The 13317-nt window shown below is 34.1% G+C and overlaps 1 protein-coding gene across 2 annotated transcripts in view; it reads right to left on the reverse strand.

Annotated features, from left to right (window-relative positions):
* LOC108780324 (serine/threonine-protein phosphatase 2A 56 kDa regulatory subunit gamma isoform) overlaps positions 1-13317 on the reverse strand; it is a 36458-nt gene that overhangs the window by 7147 nt on the left and 15994 nt on the right. The window contains exons 1-3 of one of the 2 annotated variants that reach the window (XM_018547987.1): positions 7978-8685; positions 6007-6326; positions 1871-2045 (exon numbers count right to left, since the gene is read on the reverse strand). In XM_018547987.1, coding sequence (XP_018403489.1) covers positions 1871-2045; positions 6007-6066 — 235 coding nt within the window. In that variant the 5' untranslated portion in view covers positions 6067-6326; positions 7978-8685. Of the gene's footprint in view, positions 1-1870; positions 2046-6006; positions 6327-7977; positions 8686-13317 lie in introns of those variants that run through there. The other variant, XM_018547986.1, reaches the window with a different exon arrangement.

A 13317-nucleotide genomic window follows, 5' to 3' on the forward strand; every position in this document is an offset into this window, starting at 1 on the left:
GAGAGAGAGAGAGAGAGAGAGAGAGAGAGAGTACATTTAATATTATCTATATTTCCGTAATATATCAATAACATGATGACTACCAACGCAACGTTTTATTCAAGTTATTTAAGTATTAATATAATTCTGCAAAAATTATCATTTAATTGTGTGTTATTAATAATTCTAACTTTTAGTTTATTATTTCTGGCAAAGTATATCTCGATAAATTCGGTTTCTCAAAATTATACGAAATACATATACGTATAGAATTTTTATAAATCTTCACAGTTCAATTCTATTTCAATTCCATTATAATTCCACTAAATTCGAAACATTGTTTGTAAATTATAGAACTCACCAAATTTTTGAGAATTCCTTCGAGCTTAAAATTCACTAAACTTCATTTCCTCAATTGGGAAACTTTTAAATCAGCAGACTCACCAATTTTCGGAAATATTTTAACCAAAAGAATTCACTAACTTCTAATAGGAAAATTTTAACTTTTTAACTCATCGATTAGTTGAATTTTTTTCCCCACCTCTGTTGGATATCTGCTATCCTTATTTAACTGGATTATAAAGTATTCAATCACTAAGAGATTATTTTTATCAATTATTTCCGATATGTTTTACGACATTCATTCGAAATAATTTACTTCTGCTAGACTTAACGATCTCGAAGTTCTCCCTAAGCTTTGAGCGCCGGTCGCGCCCTTAACCGGGTTATCTCTTCACGGATTCGCGATAACAAGCTCGCTGACACCACCGGAGTCCATCCACCACTAATTCCCGTCGTTGTTTAACGCTCGCAACAATCTGTTGCTTCGTCCGTGTCAATCGATCGGCCGGGGAAAGCAAGGCTCTTCTCGACCTTTCTCTCGGGGTGTTCGCGCTGCGAAGCCACCCCTATGAAACACCGGCAAGCACTAGCGGCGCATCCTCGCGGCTGGCAGGTCCCCGGAACCCGGTGACCGCGTTCGTGAGGGGCGGGAGACGGCGAGAAGAGGGGGACAGGCTGGCGGGTGAGATTCGCCTAAGTGCCACCAGGTTCAACGAACTCGAGGGTCCTCGCCGGGATCTCGCGGGTCATCTCTCGATCGGTCACGAGGTCGATACAACCCCCCTTGCCGAGATTCTGTGCAGGTGGAGCAGCCGCAACCAGGTGGGGTTCTCGCGAGAATGCCGCGCGGATGTTCGGGCGCTGGTCTCGGAGCGGTTGGAAGAGAAGGATCAGAAAGGGATGGTCGAAACGGCGGCAGGGGGATGAAAAGGAGGGTAGGAGGGGGTGGAACCCGACTGTTTATGTTGGGAAAACGGGGAATCATGAATCTAGAGCGCCTGCGCGACCCTCGCCGTACGCAATCGATAGACTCTGACGTAGAAGGTAGTCTCGCAACCTCGATTGACCGGCATTACATTGGGAAAGGGCAAGCGGACCAATTTGTCGCCGCCCTTTTTTCTTTTCCTTTCCTCTCCTATCCTCTCTGCTATTAATTCTTATCCACTTTTCTGTTGTTTGTTTTTCGTTACATAGTCCGCGCATTCGATCTCTATCCTGATCTAATTATTCGATTATGATCGGAATGTTATGTGAGTTTCTTGTACAATGATTTCTTTATGTTACTTGTTGATCAAGTCAATTTTAGATTGCAAGCCATTTGCAACAATCGCAAAACAAGTTTGATGTATATGTAATACGTAAACACACATTCGAGATATGACATACTTCCTTCTCATTTTTATCACGATATGAATCATCAATGATACAAGTGTGAGAAATGTAAAAGACCGCTAATATTATTTTACTTGATCTAACAGGAATGGTAGTTATCACGTGAGATTAATCTCACTATTGTAAAAAGAATTACATTCATGATTGAATCACTCACCGGACAACAGCGGCAATTTCTGCAGTTCCCGATTTTTCGATATGTTGAACCTCGAGCTGCTTTGCCGTTTATCCTTTTTGATTACAGGTCCACCAGGTTGATACTTGATTTTGTTGATGAGCGTAGGCGGAGGCGGTGCGTTGCCCACAGGAGGTCCTCCGGTCACCTTGTTTGCCTATGGCAGATAAAAGATATTAAAAATAAAATTCAAATAAAAAGGAATTATTATTTCGATTATAAATAAACATACAAATTTTTTCTGAAGCCAATTGTATATTTAATTACATTTATTGTAAAATTTTTTTAACAATTTTTATATATTTTTTTTGTAATTCTCTTTATAAATTTCTAATATAATAATGTCCAAATCTCCATTTTCAATTGAGTCAAGAAATTATAGTGTTAATTAAATTTAAATAGGAGAGACTGTGATTAACGTGTTTAATCCAATTACTTATCTTCGCATTTTAATTCAACTCGCTTTATAGGTATATAGGTAAAATACCAATTATACCAACACTTGCTAATAAGATTTATTACATAAATGGAACGCGAAGAAGCAACATGAGCAATCCACGATCTATAGCACATCAATGCGTACAAAAACTAAAGGTGATCTCTTTATCTCTTCAGGATTGGAAATACAGAATATTTATACATGTTATGTTCTAAATAGTTCTTTTTGACTAATAAAAAATTAATTTTTTCAAACAATGTTGTAGATAATTTTTCAAACATAATCAATTAGAGACAAGGACTTTTTCACATTATTAATATTAAATATTAAATAAATTTTTAAATAAAATTAAATGTCTAATTTGATATTCAATATTTTTAATATTGTGAAAAATAGAAATAAAAGAATGTTCATTAAAGCATGTATTAAACATTTTTTAATATAAATTAAAAAATAATTTATTTATAAAAGTATATAATACCAATATAATTCTAGAAATATGATTTGTTAGACTTCTTAAATATTGAAAAATAGAGAGAACTAACCTATCAATTTTAGGTAAAATATGATTGAATGAGAATTTTATGAAATAAATTTAATATTGAGAAAAGAAGATTTTAAATAATATCTTTACACACACACATACAGTAAGTATACACATGATATATTACATGTACAATTGTTGATTATTTTACTCGCAATATATGCGTGAATCTTGTAAAAAAATCACATGTGAACCAACAGCGTTTCCTTTAATCATCTTCGATTACAGTTATAAAGTAGGTTATTCGCGAATGAGTCATGGACACACACAAGAAAGTCATGGACAAATGTTTTGGTTTATCTTGGAGTGCGATTAAGTCGATCGGACAAATGAACCACGTTGGCGTCCTATAATGAATCCAATCAGATCCCCTTCTTCTCGCTTTATTGCAAACCGACCAACTAGTTACGCGAGCTTTCATCATTCACTTTCTCGATCGTTCCGCTTTCAAAGTTTTCGCGCCTAACATCGAATATCTTAATTAGCAATTACCAACTTTTTCAACAGTATACATTCTATATCGATTATATCAGTAATAACCGAAATGGGATGCGGGAGTTCTTAATGCAAATTTAAACGAAAGTAATTTATTCACACAAAGTTGACATCAAGAACTTGAGAAAACTGTGACTTATAAAAAATTTTTAAATATTGGGAAAAAAAAGTTTGGAAAATTGATCTGTAATTAGTTTTTCATGTAAAACATTCTTCAATGACAGTTTACTTTCAAACTCGTTCGTCGAAATATCTAACGCTGAATGATAAAATATTACAACATTGCGTAATCAATAACGCATCTGCGCAGTATGATGACAGGTAGTACACGTACGCAAGTAAACGTATTCTAAAGAGGTGTAGTAAAGCGGAATGTGTGTGTCCGCACATTGCAGATAAAAATAGATGTAAAACACGATCTGATGAACTATTACGAAGTTACCGTCACTGGTCGGTCTGAGTTTTCATGTCGCTGCAGCGTCTTCAGAATATGCGCATGCGATCACGTACACTTGATAAACAAAGTTGATCCTATACACATTGTCCCCCAATGAAATCTAGTATTTACACTCTCTATCGTTCTCTGAGAGAGTTTTAAAAAGATTCGTAAAACGCGCGTCATAAACGTGCGATAATGCGGAAGTTATTTCGCGCGACGAAGCAGCTTATCAAAGGATACTTTATCGCTTCAGATTAAAAAGCTTATTACCCAAAAAAACATTTTAATTGTTTTAAAATACAAAATTATTTTATCTACAAAAACACTGTTCTGAAACACTGTTAAAAAATAATAATACATTACAAAAATTGTATTCTTATTCAAAAATCTAAAGTCACACGCATAATATAATTTTTAAAGCATTATTATAACTTCCATTCTAATACAAAATATGTAAAGAAATTATTTTATTTTTGCAACGTGTATATATTGCGTTTTGGAGTAAATTAACTTTTGTCAATTGATTGGCTTTATATGAGTAAATAATGGTTTATAATTAATGTTTTTTCGCGAGAAAAGGTCGGTCAGTGTTGGAAGTTCACGGTCAAAGATTACTATTACAGCTCTTATTCTACCAAGAATTTCCGCCTGAGGGACTGAGGGACGTGTAAAACGCATTTCATTTCTTTCATCTTCCTAATGGTATTTCTCGTTTTCATCAGAAGCCATTCATTATTTCGAATGAATGCAGTAGCAGTAACGATAAAAGAGAATGATTACGTGCGAAGTACCGTTTGATATACAGTTTTGCCCTGTTTTTAATAAAATGATTCAAGTTCTGGTTTGTAGATTTCTATCTTTTATCTCAAGCTATATATACTCATAATATATGATTAGATTCACCCTATTTCAAAAATATTAATTTTTTTAATTAAATATATACACTCAACTTGATTTAATGCCATAAGCATGATATTCATAAAGCTATAATTCGTGCGTGGGATTAAAAACTTCATTTATTTTAGGATTTACGTAATTATTGTTGAAAATATAAATTGTAATATGTATTAATTTCTACTGGAATAATTTTAATATTTTGCAATGGTGCATATTTAAATATATTATAATTTATTCAAACGTATGTAAATAATAAGACAATAATAAAAATATATGTACTGAAATAATATTTAAAATTGAATTGTTGTTACAATAAGCGAACATTTAGTTATACGTCGAATTTAATAAATTCAAATTTAAGTTGTACATAATTCTTTTAATTTAATTAATTAATAAACAAAGGAGTTAAGAAATCATTAATCTTTGCAACTTACTGATTGCATCGCTTTGATTGCCGTGAATAATCTTTAATATTTTGGAACTTGAGTCTCACGTTAAGTGTGTTACGAGATACTTTCATGCGTTATTTACAATGATGCTCTATATCTATACGAAATTAATACGCGTTCGATATCAATCATACGCAGTCATCTATATAAACGTTTTATTCCGCGCAATCGAATATATCGTGTGCTAAAAAGTTATTCTATCTTTGGTTATCATATCGGTCACATGTGATAAATATACACCGATAAATCAGAAAAGATCTTGCTTTTTAATCATCGCACATTAAACTGCCAGCAAAATAAAAGAATTATCTTACTGAAAATTATTTAAAGATATAGTATGTTGATACTCGACAATGTCCATAGATAATAAGCTCAAAATTTGTGAAATTGCTGCGTAAAAGTGTAAATAAATAAAAAATGACAGATCCACAAACGGTGTGTGTTCGTTGAACATATTTGCCAATTAAAATAAGAAAATACTAATTAATGTATGAATTATCATGTTTAATCGTTTTAAAAAAGAAAATAGTATATGATCACCATATATACTTTGTGCAATAAATAAAATACTTTTTATTTCGATTAAACGTGTCATATCAGAAGATAAAAATGTAAATTCTATAGTAATCATGATATAATTAATAACACAATGACGTAAGAATAACAAAGATATTGAATAAAACAATATTAAATTTTCCACATTTTTTAAAATAATTTCTAGATCTAGCTTTCAGTTTTCACTCTACGATCGTATAGAAAACAGATTCATGTAAAAAGATGCCACATTTAAATCTATTAAAAATATTTTATTAAGAGAACGCATCAACCAAAACCGGCGCAGTGTGGGAAACCTGCCTTTTTCTTGAACACGTTTCCAAAGGCGAGCCCGCTGAACGTTTGCATTTTACTCTGCATACCAGTGTGCGATTTCCGGAACAACGATCGGCCCAGGAAGGAATTTCACTATCGGCACAGGGCGGCAGCCAGCCGCAGGAAAAACGGTTTCGTAGCGGTAGGAGGACGCAACATGATCCTCGCATTCGCGATTCTCCCTTCTCACGGGACGAAGAGGATCTCAATCACACAGCCGTCGAACAGTCGATCCACTTCACCTACTACCGGGAATATCCGCTTTCTTCCCTCCGGCACCTGAGAGTGCATCCCCGAATGCATGCCTGAGAATATTCCGCGAAATAACTCCAGGAACGTGTTGGGAATTTTTTTGTTCAAGTCCACAGTGTCAAACCGATTTTCCCGTCATAAGAGTGCAATGACGTGAGAAAAGTCTTGCCGAAAGTCTTCTTTCCAAAAAACGAGAAAGATAAGACTTGTAAACATGTTAGACTACTAAATATGCACACAAAAGAATCATTTTACTAAAGTATCTAAAAATTTAAGCAACGTATAGATAAAAAAATAATTTTGCACTATCAAATTAATTATGTAGAACTGAAACTACGTAATGAACAATGCTGCTAAAAGTTTTTATATTCTATAGAAATCAGCTTTAGCATTCAAAAAAACATAATTATTCCGATCTAACAAAATTATTTTCAGATCTGTCTCTAAATGGAAAAAAACGTTTACCTAAAGTATCTGACTTTAATTAGACCTAAAAATAATTTTTGTTGGACCATTAAAATAATTAGGATATAGGACGCTTAAACTACTGCAAAATGTCAAAACTTTTTACAGCATTGTTTAATTATCATGCTTGAGTTTACTACATAATTATTTTGATGGTGCAACAAAATTATTTTCAGATCTGCATGGAAAACCGGTTTTGCTGAAATATTTAAAATAAAGTTAGACACATAGATCTGAAAATAATTCTGTTAAAACTGTCAAAATAATTATGTTGAACGCTCAAATTGTTTACTAGAATGTCAAAACATTTTGCAGCGTTGCTTACCATGTTCGAGTTTTCATCGTATTTTGATGATTCAATAAAATGATTTTCAGATCTCTACCTAAAGTTTTAGATACTTCAGCAAAATCGTTTTCCCACGTAACTAAATTTATAAATACTTTAACAAGACTGTACTTTCCGTACACTCATAGAGACAAAGTCGAACTTTCAAGCTACATAATCCTCGATCTAGGACATTTCTAGCGTAACAATATTGTAAAATTTTCAGTTTGATGATCGAGACGAGATAAACTATTTCAACGATTAATAACAAGTACACGTGTCACGCTCGATCTATTTACAACAATGATGAATTCTCTCCACAGCCAATTTACGCGCGTGAAGTTGGACGTGTGTTCAAAAATAAGATAGTAGAACGAAGTATATCTGGGCGAGAAGTAGGCCTTCCCCCTTATCCAAGATTAGGAAAAGCCACCGCAGACTCTATAATGGATCCGGCGCTTCACACTTGCGAGTATTTTAGTCGACAATCGAAAGTGACGCGACAGTAAATATTATCTTTCTGTCGTTGGCCGTCACGCGATGTTTTGTAACTCAATATTTCCCGGTACCAATCTTTAAAAGAAGTCCGACATGACGTAACTTGCAGTTAAACCGATAGCTAAGTTTTTCAAGAACTGTATTTTTCACATTAAACGTTCTTTATCTAGATTCTCTATATCACGATATTATTGTTGAATACATTTTCCAAGATTACAGTCGTATTGATGCATTATTCATAATTGTAACTTAATATTCATTATTCATAATAATGTAACTTTGAGTAGTTATGCGCGGCCTATAGTTTACTTTTTTCTCAGCGTAATTTTCAAGCTCACGAATCATATCTTTTGCGAACAAAAACATGTATATTGCGGTAGACAAATGTAACTTTCGCAACGATAGAATTGTCTCACCTGTGGATCAAATGTATATTTATCTCTTATACGTGAAACATTGACTAATTCTCTGAGCGAGCGGCTCTGAAACGCAGAAGGGATTCTCGCGACTCGCGAGAACGACGGAAAGCGGGCGTTTTCTCAGAGCCTCGTGAAACTCGGAAGAATTTGCGGCATCTCCCCGCGAAGGGATATAAATATTCCCCACGCGGATGTGTGTCCAGCGCGGAATATTCTCGTAGCGGGACGGACAAAGGCGCGCGCGCGCGACGATGCAGCACTCGGGGATCGCACTACTCGCGACGCGCCGTAAAGGAGGAACGTGTGTCACCTCTCTTCGTCCGGTTTTCTTCGTTCGCGAGAAATCGTCGACGACACTGTTTTCTCTCGTCCGCGCGAGAGAGAGTCCCTTCGGGCGACAACTCGCCCGTCGCGATGCCAGTGGCCGAGAAAGAGAAAGAGGAAGAAAAAAAGGGGAAAAAAAAATAGACTCCAAGCAAGACGTCGTGTAAGCGGCGAGGTAAAAGATGCGATGCGACAACGTCACCGACGTCGCGACGCCCGGGATCGTTTCCGAGAGGCGTTTCGCGGAGTCGGAATCAAAGTTGGAGCCGGAGTCGGAGTTCGAGACGGCGACGGCGACGGCGACGAGAGCGCACTGTCAGAGGCGAGCGGCAGGCGTGTACTCGTGACCGAGAATCGCAGCAGCCAGCCACTTGCGACACTCTCGTGTACACACACCGTAGGTTTTGGCGAGCGCGATCGGCTCTCGCGGCATGCCGTCGCCGCCGTCGCCGTCCGATCGACGCCGATCGTTCAAGGCCACCACCGTACGACCTTAACCCTCACGCTAATTATGAGGAATTACGTTTCATCTTACATGCACATGCATGTCGCGAGTTTCTTTCCAACGTTTTCGTACGATCGGCACGAGAGGAGAGGCTCGCCTAGAAAGACTTCGCTCCTGGACCAACCTTCTGACGAGCGAGGATGGGCTGGGAAAAACTATTAGCGAATTTGGTTAGACGTATTAGTACGCACTGGTGCTATATTTGCATATTAAAACTATTGTGCACTGATCAATTTGAATGTAAAGTGAAATGCAAATATTTCGAATGATAAAGTACATATTTTACTAATTTACTTAATAGTATACAATAAAGTGTACCAAGAATTTCGTGGTTTGATATCGTTTCTAAATTTATATTAAGATATACCTTTACGCCAATTTATGTATGATGATATCAATATGCATCAGTGTGTTCAACTGAATTTGTTGTTAGATACACTTTCTTTTCATACTTCTCAGTTCAAACTGAAATTTCTTCATTTTTTTTCTTTCAGTATAATATTTTATTATAAAATTAAATCACATACGAGAAAGTGCTTAATATTTAGAAAACGGGCCTTAATTTAACATTTTTTGAATCTTATATAATATTAGCACTAAAGACTTATTTTGCGTTACAAAAAATACAAGGTTTTGATGAAAAAATGTAATCGGTTCAATTTATTTTTGATTTAGTTAAAAATTTAGAAGTAATTTTTCAAACCGGATTCTCTAAACTCTTGTTGAAATATTCGTTGTGATAATTGTTAATAAATGAATGAAATGTATCTTCATCTGTGCGATAAATTGTTACGGTATTAACAGAAAACATGTCAATAGAACAATTATGAACGCAGCGAAGTCTTTTGTACACGCCGAGCTCACTTCCCTGTCATACTTGTATTTCCTAACAAATGATGATGAAGCGGCTTTAGGCGCCGCGTGACGAAACGACAATGCCCGGTTACTATTTCTGAATACCTGTGGGAGGTGCAACGTATGCATGTATCGTGCATGCGAAAACATGCAGGAGTCGCCGGCTTGTCGTGGTCACATATGGTTATTAACGAGTGACAAATATGACGTGTGTCCGCTACATATTTTATCAACAAGACATCCAATTGTTATTGAGCCCAATTCAAATTCCACCTATCTACAATTCACGACGAGATTTTATGTATAGTCTCATATATATATATATAACGTAGTAAATTTACAGACGTTAAACTACAATTTTCTGAGTTCCCGTTTTACGAAATAACGAATAAGCACAAGGAATAGAAATATATGAGAAGCTTTACAATCCGAAAAATATAAATATAACATGCCGTATATAAATAACGGACTATTTCCAAATAAACTTATATAGATGCAAATTGTATATCCACGCAAAAATAATGATTTTCTACAGTGTGACACGTATTTATGTTCTATGTATTATAAATGATTGTACAATCCATCTAGAATTTGTATATAAAGAAGTACCTGTAATATACTCAGAGAAAAATACAATGATAATAACTACAAAAGTAATATCTATGTTTTATCTGTGGAATTAATATACATACACTGAGAAAAAAATAGTTCACTTTATTAAATAAATATTATTTTATTAAATAAATAAGTCATTTTTGACTAAATTAATTTTAAACTTTATTTCTTTTATTAGAGAATGTATAATATTTGAATCGAATATAATGTTTCATTTTTCATCAGAAGGAATAAAGACAAACAAAATCAATTTAATCGAATAAACCAATTTTTTTAGTGTACCTATATTAATTTATCTACAGATAAAACACAATAATTACTGTTACAGTTATTATTATATTTTTAATAAATAAATATACATAATTGAAAACACTATTTTATAAAATAAAAAATTATAAAACAGTTTAATTACCTACGTATATTAATTCTACGTATAATTCTATAGTAATTGTTATTTTTATAGCTTCTACTGTTTTTTTCTCTCTGAATGTAATTGTGTTTTCTTCTGTGTGTTATCGATCAATTTTGTCATAGCACATTTCGCAATTCGGTTGCGTAGGAAGAAGCTAATTTTATCATTATCATTTTCTTAAATGTTAAAAGTAATATATGCGCGAGAAGACAAACGTTAGAACTTTTTGTATCTCTTAATGAAAAACTCGTGAGTTAGGAAAAAATGTAAATAAACCGAACACCTGTCTATCGGCATAGCGCGTATTATTCAACGTGCGTGAATATTTTTCTTTATTTACATTCTCCCGACTATATTAGAAATTCTCGAGAAAAAAAGTCGATGAAAATCTTTCGTTATTAATGTATTATTTCATAGATATTCTAACGATAACTCACTGAACCAAAACTGTACGTAAATACAATAAAATATTTCTTCAATTAATGAAAATTGGTCCAATGAATTCTTAGGTTATAAAACTATTACTAGCAAGAATGAATATATAATTATATAAATGAATTTAGTTATTGTATCAATGAATAATTGGACATTAATTAACGTAAATAACATTATTAAGTTGAACATTGATTAATGATCATTCATTGGACCAAAATTTTTCTCAGTGAATGAAGATTACTGTCCGATATATCTAGATATTACGTTTCGAATTTTTCTCAGTCTCGGTTATTCGACGGAATATTTACAGCATCGTTCTATTATTTCTTGGACATCGTGTCCGACAATTCTACGTAAATCGATTATCGCTATTATTTGACGTAACGCCATGGCTATATCCGCAATTTGTCATCGCGTTACGATGACACATGCTAAACGTATCCACCTCACTGTTGTACGTCAATCTAACGAATAATGTATATGTATATAAGCGGCCGTTATATTTTGCGGTACGGAAGTCGATTGCGGTTTCACAGGAAGCATAACTTTTGGTCGATCTGACGCTACAGTTATTCCAGCCGTGGCCTATTTTCGGAAATGATCGAGGAATTCCAAGGTGAAAATATATGTTATAGAACGCGTGACCCACGGATCATCGCCCTTTCTCAACCCTTAAGTGTACATGTATGTTGACTCCCACGCTCGATTCTTATATACTTTATGAAATTATTCTCGGGCGTTTATTCAATTTTTAATCGCCATATCGGAAAATTCACTTGGACTTCTCAATCCTTTTGAGAATGAAACTCTAGTTGTGATGAATAAAATTGCACCGTTCTATTTACTTAATATTTTTTCGTTTAATTTTTCTACGTCAAATATTTTTCAATAATTTCCTAATAATTTTTTTTAATATTTAGCATAAAATTTTATCAGTAAAAATTACATTTGATATAGTATTGATTTTTTCCTCGGGTCTGAATTAAATTTTTTTTCTCAAAACCCTCAAAAGAAAGTGCCTCAGTAACACACAGATGTTTCATATTACCTGTTTCTTCAACATGATCCTAGAATCTCATGTTATAATAATTTCGAGTATGCTTTGCAATTTCCTCTTTTCTCGACCCTCTCACTAGAAAATCTCGCTACTTTCAGAAAAAGTCTAGTTAATTTCACCTGGGTTCTTTGGTACCTAAGCCGCCGAAAAAGTCGACGCGTACAGAAGTGCCTGGAATGCACCCCATCAGTATTGACTATTATTAGCACGCTTTCTATTTGCACGACGCTCGAAATAGAGAGAGAAAGATACGCCGTTCTTCACCGCATGGCTGGTTTTATCGGGTAGGCGGGACAACCGACGAGATTTTTGTATATGATCTCATTAACGAGAGCGTTGCATACGTCGCGCGAAAGAATCTACAGTAGCCCGAAAATAATCACGGTACGATGGGAAATCACATGCTTTCGCCATGTCTAAAATTCCAATTGGTTCTCTCTCTAGATACCACGGAATATCTTAAAACGCAAATGTTATTTCTTCAACTTCCCGCTAATCGAAAAAAAATATCTACCCATGAATAATTTCTGAGTCAAAAGTGATCAGATCTTTAATGCCACTAAAGAGAAAAAAGTTCGTATTAAGAGGAGTTAGCTTTTCCGTTGCCACTTTGGTCCTTCCATTTTTTGATTAAACTTAATCTAACAATAATGTAAATATTGTATTGTGCACTTTATATCGCGTCGACTTTTTTTTAGGTATGATTAATTACCAAACTGATGATTTTGTAGCGAGTAACTTTTATTAAATTATACCACACCACAAAACCATTAGTTTAGTGATTAATCATATCTAGAAAAACACAAGGTTTATATTATAATCAAGTTAGATGAAATTAAGTCTAAATCATAAGTTAATCAAAAAATAAAAAACCGAGCTTGAGTATGGCATATACGGCTTTCTGTTAACAATGTGGTATTTTTTTCTATTGCTTATATATAATAATATAACTCTTCTATTAATTAAAATATTTAGACATATATATACACACATACACACATTTAGTTAATACCATTACGTTCCTTAAGTTTTGATAAAAAACAAGATTTTTTTACAATAAATTTATTTTTATTAAAGTTATAAGCAATCGAATGGAATTGGATATGTACGAGTATATATATATATATATATATA

The sequence above is a fragment of the Cyphomyrmex costatus genome, unplaced genomic scaffold, assembly GCF_001594065.2.
Source record: "Cyphomyrmex costatus isolate MS0001 unplaced genomic scaffold, Ccosl1.0 scaffold69, whole genome shotgun sequence".
Taxonomy (NCBI): Eukaryota; Metazoa; Arthropoda; class Insecta; order Hymenoptera; family Formicidae; genus Cyphomyrmex; species Cyphomyrmex costatus.